At 36.9% G+C, this 20,721-nt stretch overlaps 2 protein-coding genes and 1 pseudogene across 4 annotated transcripts; 1 reads left to right on the top strand and 2 right to left on the bottom strand.

The window, feature by feature from the left end:
• Positions 1-1,241: 1,241 nt before the first annotated feature.
• LOC120485559 (H-2 class II histocompatibility antigen, A-U alpha chain) lies at positions 1,242-2,813 on the bottom strand. The gene is given in 5 exon segments (XM_039681383.2): positions 1,242-1,462; positions 1,540-1,580; positions 1,582-1,819; positions 1,931-2,179; positions 2,710-2,813. Coding segments are annotated over 5 exon segments (711 nt in total). The 5' UTR covers positions 2,771-2,813; the 3' UTR covers positions 1,242-1,340.
• A 2,422-nt stretch (positions 2,814-5,235) lies between these two features.
• LOC148973706 (uncharacterized) lies at positions 5,236-6,888 on the top strand (annotated as a pseudogene).
• Positions 6,889-11,744: 4,856 nt separating this feature from the next.
• LOC120485510 (uncharacterized) lies at positions 11,745-19,895 on the bottom strand. 3 transcript variants are annotated; one of them, XR_016146494.1, is made up of 5 exons: positions 19,821-19,850; positions 19,291-19,396; positions 18,118-18,177; positions 17,960-18,034; positions 17,065-17,777 (listed from the first exon to the last, which is right to left on the bottom strand). XR_016146494.1 is itself a non-coding variant. In XM_089119526.1 (5 exons), exons 2-5 carry the CDS (start codon positions 19,373-19,375, stop codon positions 17,712-17,714), a joined length of 246 nt encoding a protein of 81 aa, XP_088975652.1. In that variant the 5' UTR covers positions 19,376-19,396; positions 19,821-19,895; the 3' UTR covers positions 17,065-17,711. The 3 variants fall into 3 exon arrangements, 2 of the variants coding, with proteins under 2 accessions (XP_039537256.2, XP_088975652.1); XM_089119526.1 differs by having other exon boundaries at positions 18,118-18,137; positions 19,821-19,895; XM_039681322.2 differs by lacking the exons at positions 17,065-17,777; positions 17,960-18,034; positions 18,118-18,177 and adding an exon at positions 11,745-15,679 and having other exon boundaries at positions 19,821-19,895.
• Between the last annotated feature and the right edge of the window lie 826 nt (positions 19,896-20,721).

Here is a 20,721-nt window from a genome sequence, read left to right on the forward strand (position 1 = left end):
GCATCTTTAAAAAGACACAGCTCTTTTAGAAAGTGCGAGTCGCGGTGTCGAACACACACTAGGCAGAGTAATGCAATATAATATGAAAGAATATGAACGTTGGATAGCATAGCAGGAACGGCAGCTGAAGGTAGCAAAATGCAGGCCACCGGCTTCAGTTGAAATGGCTTGTCCATTGACGCGTGCGCTTCGCTGAAGAGATGAAAAACCAGTGATACCAGCCCATTGAGCTATATTTATAGGGCTAGGCCACGCCCCCTTTGGCAGGAGTGTGACGTAGTGGGTGCGAAAAGCCCCCATTGGACTGTCACCAAAGGGCCTCTCTCGATAGGCTGCTGCAGTTGCCGCAGGACAGCCAATAGGCACGCTAAGCCAACTTGCCTATGCCTGCATGCTGCAGCTACGCATTTTACATTAATCCAAAATTAAGGATAATTTTTTGGCTTCAATATCTCGAGGAAAAGAGGTCTTTCCCCTAGCGTTAGATGGTATATAGTTAATAAAGGGTCTAGGCTGTATGGCTCGTTATGTTAATAAAACAACTGTGGTAGCTATCATGAAAAAAAAATAATACATATTTTTTCCTTTAGATCCTTGGTTTTGGCTTAGTGTTTGCCAAATTTGATGTTGTTCCCAGGGATTTTAAAGTTGTGATTTTGTTTTGGTACCTTCAGAAAACTTAAACTCAACTTTTCTCAAAATTTACGAGTATATGAATATATACAGTAAGCCTACTGTATAAGGCTGTGTGTATGTATGTATATATATATATATATATATATATATATATATATATATATACACTGTATTATTATTATTTTAAGTATATATTATAAGTAACGTATAAGATGTCACTTTTTAAGGCACCCAACACATAACATCAGAACACATAACATCAGCAATGGGGATTTTAAAAAATATATATTTTTCATTGATTTACACTTTTATTTGAGATAAACAAATCAATATTTGTATTTTAAAAAAAACATATGATCTATGTAGGTAGTGTTATTCATTTTGAAAGAATGAATGAGGATTTCTCACAACCCATGATGAAGCTACTATTTAAAAGCCACCACACTAAATGCAACAATTAAATATTATTATCACGTCTTATGAAGACTGTTTTAGCTATTGTATAACACCTCCTCTGCTCAGTCTGCTGTGAATATACAACCCTGAAAACATAAAATCATAGCATATCTCCCTTGCAAAATCAGTGCAAAGGGCATTTACAGTTAATTAGAATACATTTGTAATTTTCCTTCAATACACATGTAACTTCACATGAGAACCAAAACAAAAGAATAGCTACTGGTGTCAGTGTTATTGTATCAGCATTAATTGCAGTTGTTTCCTTTGGCAATGAAAAATACTCCAATGACCAAACCCAGCAGCCCAAGAGCCAGACCAACTCCACAGAACACTGTTGGACCGATGCTGGGCTCTGTTATCTCTACATCTGCACAGACACAAACATTTGTGACATTCGTCATGTAATTCTAAAATGATATTTCTGAATAATAGATAAATATCTACCCCATGTTCTGGTTTGAGGTTGTTGAAGGGCTTTGTGCTCCAGAACAGCTGTAAATATCTCCTTCCTCTGGAATGAAGCTCAGTCGAGAAAATACATTCAGTGTCCCATCTTTGTTGGGATAGTATCTGCTGACAGTTGATCCATCTGTCACATTCACATTGTTCTTGGTCCATGAAACTTTGACAGGTGGAGGGAAGAATCCAGTCACATGACAGATCAGGGCATTTTTGACATTCAACTGTGCCTCACTTTTGGGATAAATTGAGCTCCAGGGGGATTCTGATGAGACAAACACCACCAATTCTAATATGAAATGTATATGAAATTTAATATGAAATAACATTTTAACTAAACATTTTTGTTGTTGTTTATGCCTGTTTTATATCTTACCAAGTGGTACAGATGAATTGGCATACACCTCTTTAAGCACACCCGCAACATTTTTGCAAATTGATACACCTTTTTTTGCGTCCTCATACAGTGACGGAAGCTCAATTTGCCCAACAAAGTCAGGTAATGTGAGGATTTCTTTTTGCTCTTTGAAGTCTACATGTTCCATCTGTTCATCATCAAATTTGACAATAAAATCTTCTTGATCTAAATCACCACATGCTTCAATAAGCCCAAATTCATGATAACCTAAAATATAAAAATCAGATTATTATTATTGGGAATATAATTATATTTTACCTGGATTATATATTTATTTTACCTGGATTTTGAATTACACATTGGATTAGGTTATGGTTTAAAGGTTAACGAAAATGTCCGTAAAATTACTGGATAATGTCTTGGCAGAAAATTACCAGTATTTTCTGTTTTTATTTTTTTACAGTAGCCTATAGACAGAGGTATAATTATATTGAGATCAGTTACAATACTAAATACTATTTATCGACACTAAAAGTATTTATCAACTATTAGTTTATAAAACAAACATGTATAAAAAATATACAGTTAGCCTAGGCTGCGGAATATTCTGTGTACTATGAAAAAATCAAGCCTTAATAACTCATAGGCTACTTGCTGCATATAACAATAAAGTAACAACAACTACTTTTTTTATTTAGCACCTGATTAAGATACTAAAGGTGGTACAAACCTTTTGGTTTTACTCCTTTTGACAGAATTTAATGAAGAATAAAGCAGCAATTTAACGGTTTACTTACTTTGCGCGTTAATGTAAACGACACAGACACCGATGACTATAATTCTTAAGAATTCTTCCATTTCAGTACGCCAGTAATGTAGCAGAATGTGCTGCTCAAATAGAATGTCAGCAGCTTTTCATGCATGAGAAACAGCCCCACCTTCTCTTTTAAGCATTTTTTTTTTTACATTACCCTATTGGTTGTGTGTCAGCGACACACAACCAATAGTTGAGTGTTCTCCATGGGAAGTAAGTACTGGGTAATTCTGCAAGAAAGAACAAAGCCTATAAGGAAGTTTTAACTGTACTTACTGATTGTTTGTTGACCACTAGATGGTAGGCTACTGCTGGATAGCATAAGCAAAAACCATAACCCTAAACATATTGAAAGGAGTTCTCTCTTTTTTTCCTTACATCAATGCATTAGGTGATATTTTTAGAGAATAACAAAGGCTGATATGCTTTTCATCTTAGAGTCATTCACAAAGCATTTTGTGCTAAAAGAAGCTCCTAAACAAATTACTAGAAATTCACAAACAATCCAAAGCATGTGCCAGTTGTTGTCAACAAATATATTGGAATAATACAATGACATCAAACGTTTAAAAAGGTAGGTTACCTGTATCACAAAATTGTTTTCTTAGTTTTAAAAGTAGTTAGTCCAGTTTGCCTTTCTTTGTGTTATCTTTAGTGGTTCATTGCTATAGGCCAACAATATTTTTGAAATGTGGTTTAAATAATATAGGCTAGTCACTTTTGGTTATGTCTAAAGTGAAAGCAAATATTGAGAGAAAAACTGGTGCGTGTCAGATACATGGCGGTCTTAAAGTGATAGTAGCCTATAAAAATGCTGCAACTTGTCCTTAAAGGACAAGTTCGTTATTTTACAATTAAAGCCCTGTTTTAAGATAGTTTCTGATTAAATAGAATGGTTAGGCTTGATTTTTAGACAGATGCTGCTGTCATGAGAATTTTCGGGTTTCTGTGTCAGCACCCCCCCCCCCCCCCCACACACACACACACACACACCTTTACAATGGTAGCATAGGTGCACAGGAACAATCATTCAGTTTTTCATTCACAAAAATGAAAAATGGAAATGGCCGCCTGGAAATGGAAATGGGCCTGTTTGTATTCTTTCTGTAGTTTATGCAGTCACGTGCATAGGTCGTGTGTAAGTGGTTTGCTTCCATTTGGCAAAGGTGCATTATCGCCACCAACTGGGCTGGATTGTCTATTATTCAAGCTCTCAACGGAAGAATGTCCGGCTGTGAGGTGTTCGGAAAAATAGGTCTACAGTTTTATAACGAATGGTAAAACACCTGTTGGAAAGCATCTTTTGAGGCGATTTTTCTGTGAGTATATCAGTGAACACCCCAGACCAAGTCTTTGTAAACTAAAGTTTTATCCGTTCTTATGAATGATTGTTCCAGTGCACCTATGCTCCCATTATAAAGGTGTGGGGGGGGGGGGGGGGTGCTAACACAGAAACCGAAAATTCTCGTGACAGCAGCATCTGTCTAAAAAACAACCCTAACCATTCTATTTAATCAGAAACTATCTTAAAACAGGGCTTTAATGTAAAATACCGAACTTGTCTTTTAAAGGGATAGTTCACCCACAATCGAAAATTCTGTTCTTATTTACTCTCTAATGTTGTTCCAAACCTGTATTAATTTATTTCTTGTTTGGAACACAAAATAACATATTTTGGAGAATGTGGCTAACCAAACAGTTACTGTTCCCCCGTTGACTTCCATAGTATGAAAATATATACTATGGAATTCATTGGGGACCAGTAGCAACTACTTGGTTATCCACATTCATCACAATAAGTTTTTATTTTCAACAGAAGAAATTGACCTTTGGCCATTAATTTATTAAGAATGAATTACAACATTACTTCTATGCATTCCTGAGGAAATGTTTGAGCACACAGTGCCTCTTGGATGCAGTGATCTGTCCAGCGACTTCTGCAGTAAAGCCACAAAGCCCTTATGCGATCCTATCGTACTTTTATGCCCCATCAGTAGCCACTGACATCAGGTTTATTCCTTTGGCACTTAAACAATTCAAAAGAGCCTTAAAGATGTCCTCCCCCCCGTGTTTGGCCTTTTTAGTGGTATAAACTCAATCATTTCTTCCTGTGGCACATACGTTTACATTACGGCAGAACAGCGCTATTTGTTCAATATCACCGTTTTCTTTAGATTCATGGCAGGCAATTGAGTATGCCAATGTGCGACACTCACCAACGTGCGATTTCTTGAACTTTTCTAACGTGTAGAATATCCTCCCCATCATGAGTGGACACACCCCCTACTGCTGATTGGCTCACTCTGCCTCCTCCCCATCATGTGACTATGAGCCAACTATAGAGAATTCTAAGAAAAGAAAAGTGTCGGAAGAAAACAGAACGTTGAATGCTACGTGGGCACATCCATATGCTTTCACTGCTGACGGGACTGGTTCATGCCATTTATTTTCCGGGCCTGCTCAACCATGTAGCTGACGAGCTCTTACGGCAACAGGTGCAACGGGGAGAATGGTGACTCCATCCCCAGGTGGTCCAGCTGATATGGAGGCGCTTCAGCACAGGTAGATCTGTTTGCTGCCCTGGACAGGTCCCACTGCCAGTTGTTCTTCTCCCTGACTGAGGGTAAACTCGGCAAGGACGCACTGGCACACAGCATGGCCCCATGCGCAAGTATGCGTATGCCCCAGTAAGCCTTCTTGCATAGACCTGTGCAAAGTCACGGAGGACGAGGAGCAGGTCTGGCTTGTTGCTCTGTATTGGCACAACCAGACCTGGTTTCCGTAACAGGTGCTTTTCGCGACAGCCCCTCTCCAAGGCCGTAACCAGGGTTTGAAAACTAGTGAGGTCCGGGGTGAGATGTAAAGAATTGTGCTATAATAACTGTTCTGTAATTCACACAGATCAAACACAAATGTGCTGACTGATTGATTGCTAGTCGAGAAATACTGCTTTAATTAAAGATAACATACAGATCTGTGTTATTCTATTATTTTTTATAGTATCATACATTTAATCACGATGATCATTGCGTTTGTCTTACCGAATGTGGTGGCTTTATGCAATTACAGTTTGTAGCTTTTTTTTAAGTTGAAGTGTTCCCTGAAGTTATCCCAATTCACCCAATTATGAGGACGTGATATTGTCAGGGGGTCAGAAAGTACCGCATTTGTACAACTCTAGCCTAAAAGACTATAAAGATGTGCATATGGCTTGTAACTCCTGGCGAGAGATTGCCCAGGTTCTTGGCAAGAACAAAACACTCTGTCGGCAGAGGTGGAAATATCTTCGCGACAAATATGTCAAAGCTACAAAAAGGTTAACGGGATAGTGTAGTGATGGTGAGGATTAAAAAAAAACAACGCCGCGGATTGTGGTTATGCTCGGCTGGCTCTCAGAATTCATCAAACACAGAGAAGACAGACTCCAACGTTGAAAAACTGGTAAGAAAATTATGTTTTAGTTATGTTATGCTGACGGTATTGTGCATTTCTGATCTTCTTTTTTGTTATCATTACAGAACGAGTTTAGTTATGGTTCTGACTCGTTCGACACCCTGAAGCTGGAGTGTGTGGTCTGACAATACCATGGAGCAGAATCAGAAGTGCGACCAGTTCACACAGGTGCAAGAATCAATTGCGGCACGCTATGACGAAGAGAGAGGTTTGATGATGAAGATATGTGTTTTGGGAAGATGGTGGGGAGGACGCTCTCCAAAATGACGACAAGCCCATGCCCGTTAGGAGATCTCACAAGTGCTCTTCAGTTGGCAAATGGTGAAGTGCGACTACAGTGCCCAAATAAACTGTAGAAAGACTACACTTTTTTTTCTCTCAAAAACCCACCACATAATGTTTTCTTTAACATTTTACATGTATATAAAGACTGTAAATATTTTACATGTATAAAGACTTAAGACAACCTAAGGTATGCACGGAAACGCATCTGTGCAAATATAACAATTTATGCACAGTGCGGCCTCTTTCCTGTCTTTATACATTCTAATCATTCAGGCCGGTACTCTTAAAATCTAAGTGAAATTATTGAGTGAAGCCTGCTCCTACTCCCATTAAACATTTTACATGTATGTATATGTAACGGATGCCAGCTAGTAGTTGCTGTGCAAGTAAACCTCACTCCTCTGATCTCAATAGGAGCCTCTAACGTCTTTAGCCTCCTTGTTAGAGCGCCTGACTCTCCTGCAGAGACCCGGGTTCGAGGGCAGGTCGAGTTGTACCCGGGTGGAGGGGTTACATATATGTGTATGTTTAAAAATAGACCATGTGTCTTCTTTGAAAATAAAACAATTTTATATTTACAGAGGCATTTACACTGTTTACACTGCATTCATTTAGCCTGGCTTCGTGAGAGTAAATAAAGTATGTCAGGTGGTACAACAAACAAGACTTCTGGATAGGATGAAGCTGTGTTTTCTGCAGTGGAAGGATCATTTAGACCAGTGGAGGTTATTTAGACCTGGTCCTGGAGTCCCATCTGAGGTCTTGGAGTCTTTACTAGTGAGTTGATGAGTTGAATCAGGTGTTTGATTAGGGCGTTATCTGAGGTTAGGTTTACACAACAATGATGAACTACTGAACTATTACTGAAGGGATAGTTCACTTTGAAATTAATTTTTGGTGTGTTTTATCTTACCTCAAGGGCATCCAAGATGTAGGTGTCTTTGTTTCTACAGTATTTTCAATTTTGATATAGGTCAAACCGTTCGTGTCTATCAGTCATATAATGGAGGTCTATGGTCACCACCTCAAAGAGCATGCACAGAGAAGTCAAAATTAAATATGATTTAATGACTTGTAAATGGAAGTACATCGTACAATCGTTTTTACCTCTTGTAAACACAGCCAGAAAAGCGCCCACGCCCAGATCATTTGGACGTGGCTGTGGATACAAGAGGTAAAAACAATATAAATACTTTTCATTTTCTCACACAAACCGCTCGTTTCGTGTCTTAGGCTCTCAATGTGTACTTACATTTACGAGTCATTAAATCATGTTTAATCTGGACTTCTCTGTGCACGGTTTGTCCTAAAAATATCAAAATTGAAACAAAGACATCTACATCTTGTATGGAAATACTAATTTCAAAGTGAACTGTCCCTTTAAGTGAAATCATCATTTCAGACTTTCTGATTTAATGTACTTTCTGACATAATGTGATTTCTCCTAAATAGTGTGATTCCTCTCTAAAAAGTAAAAATAAATAAATAATCTGATCGATCAATTAACTTTGCTAGTGATCTTTAAGATATAAAGATAAAGCATAGGTAATCGGACTCTGCATGAACAGAGTTTCTATTTGTTTTTTGTCACATGACATTTTCCTTTAAACTGAGCTGATGCCAGTCTGCCTCTGAATTCAGTATGGGTTGCAAGTGTTTTTTGGCTCGGTTTAAGAATTTGTCAGGTTTGCACTGGCTCCCCCGTGATCCTGACAGAGTTAGATTGTGGCTGCAGGCAGTGGGCTGCCCATCAACTACCGACACAATGTTGGTGTGTAACAAGCATTTTCCACGGGAAAGCTTTTATAGACATGAGGACTATGGCGTTGCTCCTGAAGGTATTATCCGAAGAGAAGACACTGACAAAAGTCTCAAATACATTTCGATCCCTACAGGGCAGCCGGTAAGTGTCTTAATAACCATGATGGGATATTGTCAATCTTGCTGTCCTTTTGTGGTGTAAAGATTAATAAGAAAAATCAGTTGATTATTTATAATTATAACCTCAGACCTATTCGAAACAAGACATTTTTTCTTTCAGTTTCACTTAAACTGTTGGCTAGAAATATTGGAATTTTGCCCAGTGACCGCAGGTGAAGGAGGAAGTCTAAATATGGTCATTGGTGAGATGAATTTCTCGTGATGTCACAAACAGCCGGGTTCTTCACATAATCAGATTGCTAAGTTAATGCACATTACTTATGTGAAGCATATAATGTAACAGTTTTTGTTATATTGTTAATAAATGTTAAAGTGATAATACATAAAGTGAAGGATTGTACATTGTTTTTGAGTTTGAGGGGGAAATTATTAAAGAGTTAAGCTATTTTGTTGGAAATGTAACGTTGTTCATAAATTGTAATGACATTTAGAAGATTTATCATTTATTATGATTTAAGATTTCTGAATATTCATAAAAAATCAAATGTAATGGTTATAATTTAAAATATCCTTTATTAAATCAAGCAAGGTTTGAAATAATCTGAATCAGCAGACACATCTTAAGGCCTCAGTAAAGAAAGCTTGTTTATAATAATAATTAATTTTTTTGGTCAGCTCCTATATTTATGAATGCACATATAATTGTTTCAACATTTGAAATCAAATTGACTGCTACTTTATGCTTTTGTTCTCTGTACTAGTGTATTCTTATTTTTGTTTTCATTTAGGAAGCAAAACTAATTCCAAGATTTTTAATGTACTGGTATTGTGTTCCTTATTCAGGCTACACATTTAGCTTGTCTGGTGTTTTCTCGTGTATGTCTTATCAACATCAATTGTTCAAAAGGTTTTTGGAAACCCTGTATTACAAATAGGCTTGTTTTAAATAAAAACTGACTTGATCTCAGTTAGTGGGGTTATGTTTTCATGTGTATGCCTCTCTCAAAGTAAGTTTTCCTAATCCAGCCATGTTGGATACAACGTTTACCATTTTGTGAACTATCACAATGGTAAAATGAGGCTCAGGCGTCACCTACAGGCCTATTGTGTGAAGTGTGGGCTGACAACAACACGCGAAAGGGTGACGTGAAAGGATTATTATCATAAAAAGCATATATTTATTACCAGTGTACTTCTAGTACATTTTTTAAATATATTTAAAGTATGCTTGTAATTAGCATATTTATTAAAAGTGTAATCAAGCATATTTATTACCAGTGTATTTCAAGTATAGTTTTTGAGGAATATACTAAAATGCAATTCAATTATTTTAAATTCAGTTTAAAGAAGCGTGTTTGAAATACTGATGTATTATAAACATACTATTTGAATATCAATTATATTTTTAATACATTTGATATATATATATATATATATATATATATTCATCAGGATTCATTAATGAATAAAAAAGTTTAAAAAAAGAAAAGCATTTAATTAAAATATTTTTTATTAATAAGTCTTTACAATCACCTTTTTAAAAAATCAATTTAACACATCCTTGCTGAATACAAGTATTAATTTCTTTGGTAAAGAAATACAATTACTAATTGCTACACATTGACACCAACACACTGATATCTACAGACAGACTGAAGGATCCTGGGTCACATTCAGCCACATTTGAAATTGTGGGAGAAATAAAAACAAAACGTTTTAATCTGTAAACTTTTATGATGATAGTTTTCTGTGCCTCTGACAGATTACTACCAGATTATTGGTACTTATAAATTAATCTTTGTTATGTTTTTACATTTTTTCTTTACCAAACATAATGTCCAGATGGCGGTGCTTCATTGTTGTTGTAATTATGTCCTTCATGTAGTTCTTCATCGCTGATCACTAAACTCTTCCTCATCTGGTATATTCTGTCTCCGTTGGGCAGAATCTATCCTCCTGTGATCTGAACAGGGTCAGGTTAATGTGATGGAGGTAAAAACCAGTGCCTCAAAACCCTCTGAACCGTTATGGGCTACCTGGTTTAATGCTCAGTGCAAATAGGAATTGCCACAATTCATTTAAACTTTTACTGCAGTTTTCATTGTTGTAAGAACAATGAAACCAATGTGCCTTAGGCAATGAAAACTGACTGAAAATCCAAACCTTGTTTGTTTTAAACCTGATATATTTTCCTGATTTGCCAGATGAGGAAAATATATATACATATTATATAAAATAAAAAATATATTTCATATACATACAGTTTTTGTTTTATTGATAGGCTACAGAATGAGTACAATTTAGCCTGCAAAAATAGTACAAATCTAGAAATGACGAAGGATTTTTGTGGTAGAAAGCAATTTTCAAGCCTTGCTTAGAATAGCTAAAGAGCATATCCAAATCAGATCTGTTTAGTGGCTTTGTCAATTTAAACACACACACACACACACACACACACACACACACACACACACACACACACACACATACACACACACACACACACTCACAATATATAATTGTAACAGTTCCACTATTACAGGGGGTAATTTTCTCCCAGGCCACTAGGGGTCATCGGGGAGAATGTTGTCTAGGAAGTGTTTTCTTAAAAGAGGCAGAGAAGAAGTAGTGAGGACAGGTGCCATGGGGAGATTTGATTGTGAGAGGGCCTCCACTACTGCATGGGACACATTGGATTCTGATTTCTGATTTCTTCCATACACCATTTTTGGATTGTATTTATTCTACTACTATTGCTTGGACATCAGACTTTTCAAACAAAATTCAGCAGAGACTTGGACTTGGACTTTCATGCATCTTTGGAGTCAAACAGATAAGTCATGCTTTATGTGGTTGCCTAAGTTGTCTATGGAATTGAGGAGTACTTGGGTAATAATATTGGGTAATGGGAATGGGTAATATATTGGAATGTTACTATTGTGTCCATCTGAGAGTGAAACAAGCTGCTTGGGATTGTCAATGTATAATTTTTGGTGTTTTCTTTTGGTTTCTTTTCAATGCTTTTTTAATTCATTTGGCTCACACTGTGTAGTTAAGCAGCATTAAATAAGTCAGATGGTTCTCTCATGACCTGAAGATTCTGGTGTGATTTGTAATTGACAATTTTCAATAGGTAGAACCAGACATTTGACTGTTTAAGGAGATGATGTAAACACTCATGAGTAAGTAGCTGCTCCTGGCCATGAATTTAAGTGAGGCAGTCACTGGCTCATAGCGCTAACTAATATTACATAATTAATATATAGTTGTGATTATCATGTGATGTACGTTTTACATTCTAATTGCTGAAAACATGCAAACTCACTTTAGCCAGATGTCTTGTTGACCTTGCACTGTAATGTTGATTGACGGGCTATAAACACACACACACACATAAAATGTTGTCTTAAAATGACCTTAATGTAGCCTAATATTTATTGCGTTCAAATGTTGATATAGAATGTTAGGAATTGAGAAGAGATGATATAGATGCAACAAATATAAAACAAACATAACCGTATAGTTTACAAGCTATTCACATGCAAGTGATTGCTCACAGAGTCAAGTGACATCTAGATCCCCCTCTTTTTGACATAATGGGTGGAGTTTGACCTACAGTATTTATTTTTAAGGATAGGGTAGTCTCACATATCCAGACATTCAGACTGACAGCAGAAGGTCTGGAGTTCATCGCAGCTTTCATTGGCCAAGAACTGCAATAACAGGCCAGCATCTAATAAAGTATTCATTCAAGAATGTTGTGCAAGTTTACAGCAACAATGGAACTGCGAACCTCACATATATTTTAAAATCCTTAGTTGGTCCTGGTAATAGCTCATTGTCACAGTTGTAAACAAGACAGCTTTCCTCTTCCTTGAGGGGGTTTGGCATCACGATAGTTTTGATGCCATGTGGACTATTAAAGATCTAGTCTCCAGGAAATCCTGTAGAATTCAGATGATGAAGAATTAAAAACGTCTGAAGTGTTTCCCATTTTGTGTTCTATATGCATCAGACGTTCAGCCAATGATCTGTGGGTGTGACGTCTGAGGCTGAGACTAGGGATAGGGTTATGGGTAAGGTTAGGGGATGTGTTATAAGTAAGGTTATGGGTAAGGTTATGGGAATGGGATAGGGTTATAGGTAAGGTTAGGAGATAGGGTTGTGGGTGAGGTTAGAAGATAGGGTTATGGCCGAGGTTAGAGGATATGGTTATGGGTAAGTTTAGGGGATAGGGTTATAGGTAAGGTTAGGAGATAGGATTATGGGTGAGGTTAGAGGATAGGGTTATGGGTAAGGTTAGAAGATAGGGTTAAGGGTAAGGTTAGAGGAGAGGGTTGGGTAAGGTTAGGGGATAGGGTTATAGGGAAGGTTAGGAGATAGGATTATGGGTGAGGTTAGAGGATAGGGTTATGGGTAAGGTTAGGAGATAGGATTATGGGCAAGGTTAGAGGATAGGGTTATGGGTAAGGGTTATGGGCAAGGTTAGAGGATAGGGTTATGGGCAAGGTTAGAGGATAGGGTTATGGGCAAGGTTAGAGGATAGGGTTATGGGCAAGGTTAGGGGATAGGGTTATGGGTGAGGTTAGGGGATAGGGTTATGGGTGAGGTTAGAGGATAGGGTTATGGGCGAAGTTAGAGGATAGGGTTATGGGTGAGGTTAGGTGATAGGGTTATGGGTAAGGTTAGGGGATAGGGTTATGGGCGAGGTTAGAGGATAGGGTTATGGGTAAGGGTTATAGGTAAGGTTAGAAGATAGGGTTATGGGCAAGGTTAGATGATAGGTTTATGGGTACGATTAGGGGATGGGTTATAGGTAAGATTAGGGGATAGGGTTATGGGTGAGGTTAGAGAATAGGGTTATATAGGGGATAGGGTTATGGGTAAGAGGATAGGGTAATGTGTAATGTTGGGGGATAGGGTTAGGGGATTGGGTAATGATTAATGTTCGGGGATAGGGTAATGGGTAAGGTTAGGGTGTGGTTGGAACTTCTAGCTCCACCCATTACATCCAGAGAGAGAGAGAGAGAGAGAGAGAGAGAGAGAGAGAGCTGGACGTGAAGCTCCAACTGTCGGCTCCACAGTGAGCAGCCTTTCTTAACATGAGCACGTTTAAATCAAAGGGTTTACACATTCACTAATTTAGTACACTGCTCCACACATCCTCCTGCCTCCTGGTAAAGAACACTGAACAGGTCCACAATCAGACTTACTAGTTGCTGAAATGATGTAGACTAAACTGAAGCCATACAAGACATTTTAATACATACATCTTACTTTATGATTTAAAATAGTCTAGAAACAAAAAAAATGTTGCAGAACGCTGAACACATTTATGAGTTACATTTAGGATTTGATTATATAGAAGTTTATATAAAAGTCTATGTATTTAAGTGGATGAATGTTTTAATGGGCCACATCACAACCTGCCTCTAGAGATGAGCCATGACTAAAGTAAAACTATTTACTTGGTGATACAAAATGAATAAAAGTGACACAGTACCTCCACTACAACAATATTGGAAATGTTCACCCGTGACACATTGTAGCACAACAACACATCAGCTTTGTTTAACACAATTAAGGCGCCATCACATGGTCCCCATGAAAGTCACTTGTTACGATGTCAGGTTTTTCTCCAGTATGGATTTGTTTCTTCCGTTTCAAGTAGCTTGCTCTGGAATTAGGTTTCACACAGACATGACATCTCCGATGCGATCTTAAATTGCAGAGCCATTTAAAACTCTTTCCACACCGAGAACACAAATAGGGTCTTTTGTCTGCATGACTTTTCAGGTGTATCTCTAAGTGTGATGGCAAAATAAACGTTTTATTACACCGATTACAATTAAATGGCCTTGGTCCAGAGTGAATGCGCAGATGATTTTGGAAATTGCTCATCTTTGCAAACCTCTTGCCACACTCAGAACACTGCGACTTCTCTCCAAAATGAGTTTGCAAGTGACTTTTAAGCTGCCTTAGATAAGCAAAACTCTTCTCACACTGAACACACATGTAAGGCCTGTCTCCAGTGTGAAGTCTCATGTGAGCCGTAAGGTTTCCTTTAAGTGCGAAGCTTTTCCCACAAGGGCAGGAGAAAGGCCTTTCACCAGTGTGAATTCGCATGTGAATCTGAAGTTTTGATTTGCTTTCACAAATCCTTCCACAGTGATGACAGGTAAAAGGCTTCTCATTGGTGTGCACACTTCTCATGTGACCATTAAGAAGTCCTTTATATCTGAAACTCATACCACACAGATGGCAACTGAAAGGCTTTTCTCCAGTGTGAAGTTTCATGTGATAATTAAGGAGTCCTTTATGAATGAAACTCTTTCCACACTGAGGGCAGGAGAAAGGCTTTTCTCCAGTGTGAATTTGTATGTGAATCTTAAGGTTTGATTTGCTTTCACAAATCCTTCCACAGTAATGGCACACGAAAGGCTTCTCATCCGTGTGAATATATCGCATGTGACGACTAAGCTGTCCTTCAAGAATGAAACTCTTTCCACACTGAGGGCAGGTGAAAGGCCTCTCTCCAGTGTGAAGTCGCATGTGGTAGTTAAGGGATGTTTCATGTTTTAAACACTTTCCACATTGATGGCACTTGAAAGGCTTCTCCTCAGTGTGACATTTCATGTGTGCCTTGAGGTTGTTACTTATTTGAAACCCCTTTCCACATTGGTGACATTTGAAGGGCTTCTCTCCGGAGTGAATTATCACATGCCTGTTAAGGCGTGCAATGTCTTTGAAACTCTTTCCACACTGATGGCATATAAAATGGTTCTCTCTGGAGTGAATTTTCATGTGTAAATTAAGGGTCACTTTATGTATGAAACTCTTTCCACACTGATCACATGCGTAAGGCCTTTCTCCAGTGTGAATCCTCATGTGATCCCTCAAGGTCTTGCTTCGTATGTAACTTTTCCCACACTGATTACATGTGTAAGGCCTTTCTCCAGTGTGAATCCTCATGTGGTCCCTCAAGGTCTTGCTTCGTGTGTAACTCTTTCCACACTGATCGCACGTGTAAGGCTTCTCTCCAGTGTGAACTCTCATGTGGTTTTTAAGGCTTCCATTTGTAGTGAAAATGTTCCCACACTGTTGGCATGTAAAAGGGCATTGTCCAGTGTGATTTGCCTCGTGTTTTTTAAGGCTTTTTTCATAAGTGAAATTCCTGCCACACTGAGGACAGATGTAACACTTTTTAGAGCCTGCCTTCCGAGCTCTTTTTTGTGAGGACGCCCGTTCAGTCTTTGAGCAAAGGGTTTCTTCAAGATGATCTTCCTCCTCCATTTCATTCAGTTCTTGACTCTCCACTTTCATCACCACCAGGTCTATGGTGAAATAAAACAACAATTCATGTTAACCCAGTTTAACCGCACTGAGTAACATCATAACATACACAAATCAGGCAGCGTGCATACAGAATGCTCATATTCTGGTGACAAAATGTGCATCACATGGACTGTACGCAGAGACTCTCATAAAAACCATCTACTTTACCAAGAGATTGGCATGGTTTTACTTTTAGTTAGCCTAATAGCTGGTTTGATTTGCATCGAGAGATGATCTTATGGAAAGTACCCCATGCCAATCTCTAGGTATGGTGAAGGGTATGTAACGATGTGGGTATATTTTAATTCCAAAGGACAAGGGAACTTTATCAGGATGCATATTATCCTGGATCCATGAAATAACTGGCCTTAAAAAATAAAAATCTGCCTGCCTCTAAGGGAATTTAACATAGGGGTGTCCTGAATTATGCACCCTGTATTTTAAGGAAGAACATTGATTTGACAGGGAAGAAAATTGATGTCCTTAAAGATTGGATTTTTTTTCTCACTTTTTTTAAGGCATTAAAGGGTTAGTTCACCCAAAAATTGTTCGCCTTTGGAACAGACATGAAGATATTTTTGATAAAATTTGAGAGCTGGATCACTACCACATAGGCACCCTAAGGGATTGAAACTTGACGGCCCAGAAAGTCATTGAAGAAAATGTTTAAATATTCCATGTGACTACAGTGGCTCAACTATAAGTTTATCAAACAACGAGAATACTTTTTGTGCGGAAAAAAAACCCAAAACAAAAATAACAACTTTATTCGACTATTCCTTTTCTTCCTTCTGGGCCTCAATTTTGTGCATTATTCATGCTAATAAAACAGCCAATATGCTTGCTAATTATCAACTTAATAGTAAGAACTGGACCCAAACTCAAGTGCCACCATTCTCACAGCTGATCTAAATATTTTTAATTAATTATAATTAGTTAAGTAATTATTCATATTTCCCATTGAGTAATTAAATACAGTCAAATTATATAATTTATGGCAAATAAGCAAGTCAACATTTACATTTATTCATTTAGCTGATGCTTTTATCCAAAGCGACTTACAATTGTTATATATGTCAGAGGTCGCACGCCTCTGGAGCAACTAGGGGTTAAGTGTTTTGCTCAGGGACACATTGGTGTCACAAAGTGGATTCGAACCCCGCCTCTCACACCCAGGGAATGTGTCTTATCCACTGCGCCATCGCCACCCCAAGCCTAGATACCGGCAACAGTTATTTTATGGTCCTTTAGATCACTGGGCCAAAATTGGATTATATAGCAGAACCCTTTTTACGAACCACACTTTTGAAAGTGAAATAATTAATTATTATTATATAATATGTCTGATCTTATACTTTATTGGGGACTTAAAAAAACTGACAAGTTGTTTCAATTAAGTGCTTTATTTTTTATTTTTTTGACAAAGGAAATTGTAGAAAAAAATGACAATGCTCTAACAGTGATTACAGGGTTTGTACAGCGTTTGTGTTTATATGAGAAACTGATGGCGGTTTATCAACAACTTCAGTAGAGGTTACATATTACGCCATTAGGAGGTGACAAGGGACTGACTTTAAGACCGAAAAGTTAGTAGATTCAATCTGGAAACTTTAACAAGGACAAGCAAAGCGGCTCCAGGGTTCACAGAGATCAATCCATTGACCTGCGTTAGAATACTATGACAAAGATATCGCTTTCTTCATTCAAAGTGATTTTTTTTTTATTGATATGAAAAATGAAAGCTTGGAAACATATGAGCAATACTATGCTCATAGCCATGCAAAATGGCTCAGTATCTATATCAAATGGCCTGCAGCATTAATTTTATGTGAAAAGATTGTAATTGTGATACAAAAATTAAACACTAATTATACATAGTCTAAGTCAAACTCAAATACTTCAAGCACTTTAACCACCTTGAATGAACCATGTAATTAGCTGAATAAATGGTCTCACATCTTAACATGGTTAAATACAACAATGACAAATGAAATATATATTTAGTCATCTGTGATGTCTCTATATTCATCATTATGTATTTTGGTGTAACTGAGTGGCAGCTTCTCTTTCCAGATGATGGGGTGTGACAGCATCTGTCTGAAAAACACAAATGAGTTTAGTCACAATGTTATTACTTTTAGTAATGTTAAAATAAAGAGATACAACATCATGGGATAGATTTAATGTTTTATGTGGACTAGGCATTTGCAAGGGACCCATGTAATGATTGAAAATCCTCAAACAGAATGAATTATAAATCCAATATCTCTGTCACTTACTTGCTTAGTGGAGAAGAGGAGAGAAGTATCATCAACTGAACCAATCTTGTCACACTTACGTGCTCTGTTTAAAAACTAAGAAACAAATGACAGTATGTTTTCAAGGAAACCAGTTAAAATTTGACATTTAAAATGTATAGTCATTTTAAGAATATTACCTGTTGAGAGTGTCGACCATCTGTGTATGGTTGAGCTCCATAAAGTCAATAATGCGATGGCTTTGAAATAAGTTTTTGAAAGTTACAGGTTAAAAACAAAACAAAACAAAAAAAACAAAACAAAAAAAAAACAGGTGGGAATGAAGAACCCCCAAACTCTTAATTTCAATTAATTTCAGTGTCAGGTTTCCTGACACTCACAGAAAACAGTTACAAAAGCTGTCACGGTGGAAGCACCTATTCAAAAGATACACCTCAGTACCTAAACAGTGCATATTGCCTTAAAAGTACATACTAGTATGTTAAAGTTCGCAGTCCGGCGTTTTTCATCTTTGTCGCCATCTTTGTTCAAAATCTGCAATTACTGTCATTCGCGGATTTATCAACTTTACGTGAGTTGGATAAACTATATTGCATTCACATTCACTTGAGGAAACAAAATCTACTCTGTTTTTCTGAATTAATGAGTTAATTATCTCAGAATTATACTGTATATTTTCTTGAAAAACATTTTTTTTCACTCTGTTTTTATGAATTAATGAGTTACTCATTAATGAGAAGTCATTCATTCAGAAAAACAGAGCAAAAACTTTTTTCCATGAATCATGTAATTCTTCGTAATCGTAATTCTAAGATAATTAACTCGTTAATTCAGAAAAACGGAGTAGATTATTTTTCCTCAAGTAAATGCAATACGCTTTTGTAGAATCGAGCAAAGGCAAGCAGATAGTTTTGAACACTGGCTGGTTATGCATTTTCTCAAATATAAATTTTTTTGGATAATTTTTATCCCCCAAAAAAGCTATGGACTGCAGCTTTAACTAATAGCTATACTGTATTAGCCTACATGGTTAGAACCTAAAATGTATAAAAAGATTCTCTTTTGAAAAGGAACTATTGTAAAGAGCAATTTAAGTGAATTCATTGGATCTGAAATTTTCGATCAAACTGTGGAGATGATGGGTGACATTAGTAGCAGATGAGAGCTACAAGGAAGGACCAGTGGTCAACAGCTTGTAATATCTAAACACGTCACACACTTCAGAGGACTTCACATCATTCACTCAAGAGTGAATGAAATACATAGACAACATGAGCACAACACAAATTAACCTGCAACATTTTTAAAAAATTAGTTTGTTTAGAGGTCAAATAAATTACTTATGAACCAACCTGTATGATCCTCAGCATCTTCATTTTTCACTCTGAATTGTTCTGCAATACTTATGTCTTCAGTCTCCTCTTTAACAAATGCCATCTTGAAAACTGTTTCTTGTTCCTGCATGTTTGGACATTTTGTCATGTTTAATATGAGGAAACAATTAACAGAATGAAATATAAAATATAAACCCAAAGCTTATATGTTACTCGCGTATGAATGCACTTTACTCACAGACATAACACTCATAAACGAGCAATTTAATAGACAAGCTAACAGGGTTCATGCAACGTCTTACAGTTCAGTTTTCAAACACCAAAATATAACAATGAAACGGGTGTAATATAATTAAATAATCATTACTGAAGAAACGATTTAGAAAAAGGAAAATTGAAAGACAAGAAAAAAACGGCAATTATCCAATAACTAACGGCTTAACTTAACACGGCACCACACATAATGATTCGTTTACATATTATTAATGCATTTAACGATTTGTATCAGTTTAAACGCAGCAAATGCATAGACGTTCAAAAACTCGAACCTTTGTTGAGCTAGAGGAGAACGGTCCAGTGACAGTCTTATGATGTCATTCCACTAGACCAAAATAAAAGTCCCGTTCACAAATACTGCCTAAAATCACAGAAAGTGCTCAAAAATGTACATGCATAAAAGACTACATACATATTATGTCAACGACCTTCAGAGTGGAAATGTAAAGTAAATTCTTGAAATAGCCAACGTATTTAAAAACAAAATGTTGTCAGATGATGTGCTGAAAAAAAGGCTAATGATCGAGTGAGCCCAATATCTGAAATTCTAGATTTTGTCTTAAAGTAACATTTCTACGATTTGGTGAAGAAACCATTTATACCCCGAAAACAACCGAGGGCACTCAATGATTATATTCATTATATTATAATATAATATTAATATAAATCACTATATTATAATATTGAATACTAAGTGGAAATGAAATAATTACAATAAAAAGTTTCCTTCCCTGTGCCATGACGGAAGTTTTACAGAGCCCCTAAAGTCATGAAGTTGGCAACTAACTAATTTCATTATCGTTTAAACTGAAATCTTATAACCGACTAGTATAACCCAGAGAAAAGCTTGACGAGTGTACTGACAAATATACGTTATGTAATATGCTCTTCTTTAGGTAGTGCCTTTACTAGTACTTAGCTCTATTCATTAGATACTTGTACCTCTTAAATAATTGAAATAGAATTGTGGATCAGAGACACGTCAGCTCTAAAGTCACCCAAAATTAATGTTAATTAAATCATCCACCTGAAATTTGTCTCTGATATGTTTTTCCTCCATTGCTGCTTGAGAGTATGCAAATTAGAGCCTGATGATAATTAAGCTTACAAACATCAATATTTTCATCATAATGTTGGAAAACACTTAATTTAATTTAATTTAATAATAGAATA

The sequence above is a fragment of the Pimephales promelas genome, chromosome 14, assembly GCF_988280905.1.
Source record: "Pimephales promelas chromosome 14, fPimPro1.hap1.1, whole genome shotgun sequence".
NCBI lineage: Eukaryota > Metazoa > Chordata > Actinopteri > Cypriniformes > Leuciscidae > Pimephales > Pimephales promelas.

Coding starts and splice junctions, on each gene's coding strand:
- LOC120485510 (XM_039681322.2), bottom strand. CDS start 19,375: ATGGCATTTGTTAAAGAGGAGACTGAAGACATAAGTATTGCAGAACAA. Junction 15,680..19,290: donor AGATGCTGAGGATCATACAG/GTTGGTTCATAA, acceptor ATTTCACCATAG/ACCTGGTGGTGATGAAAGTG.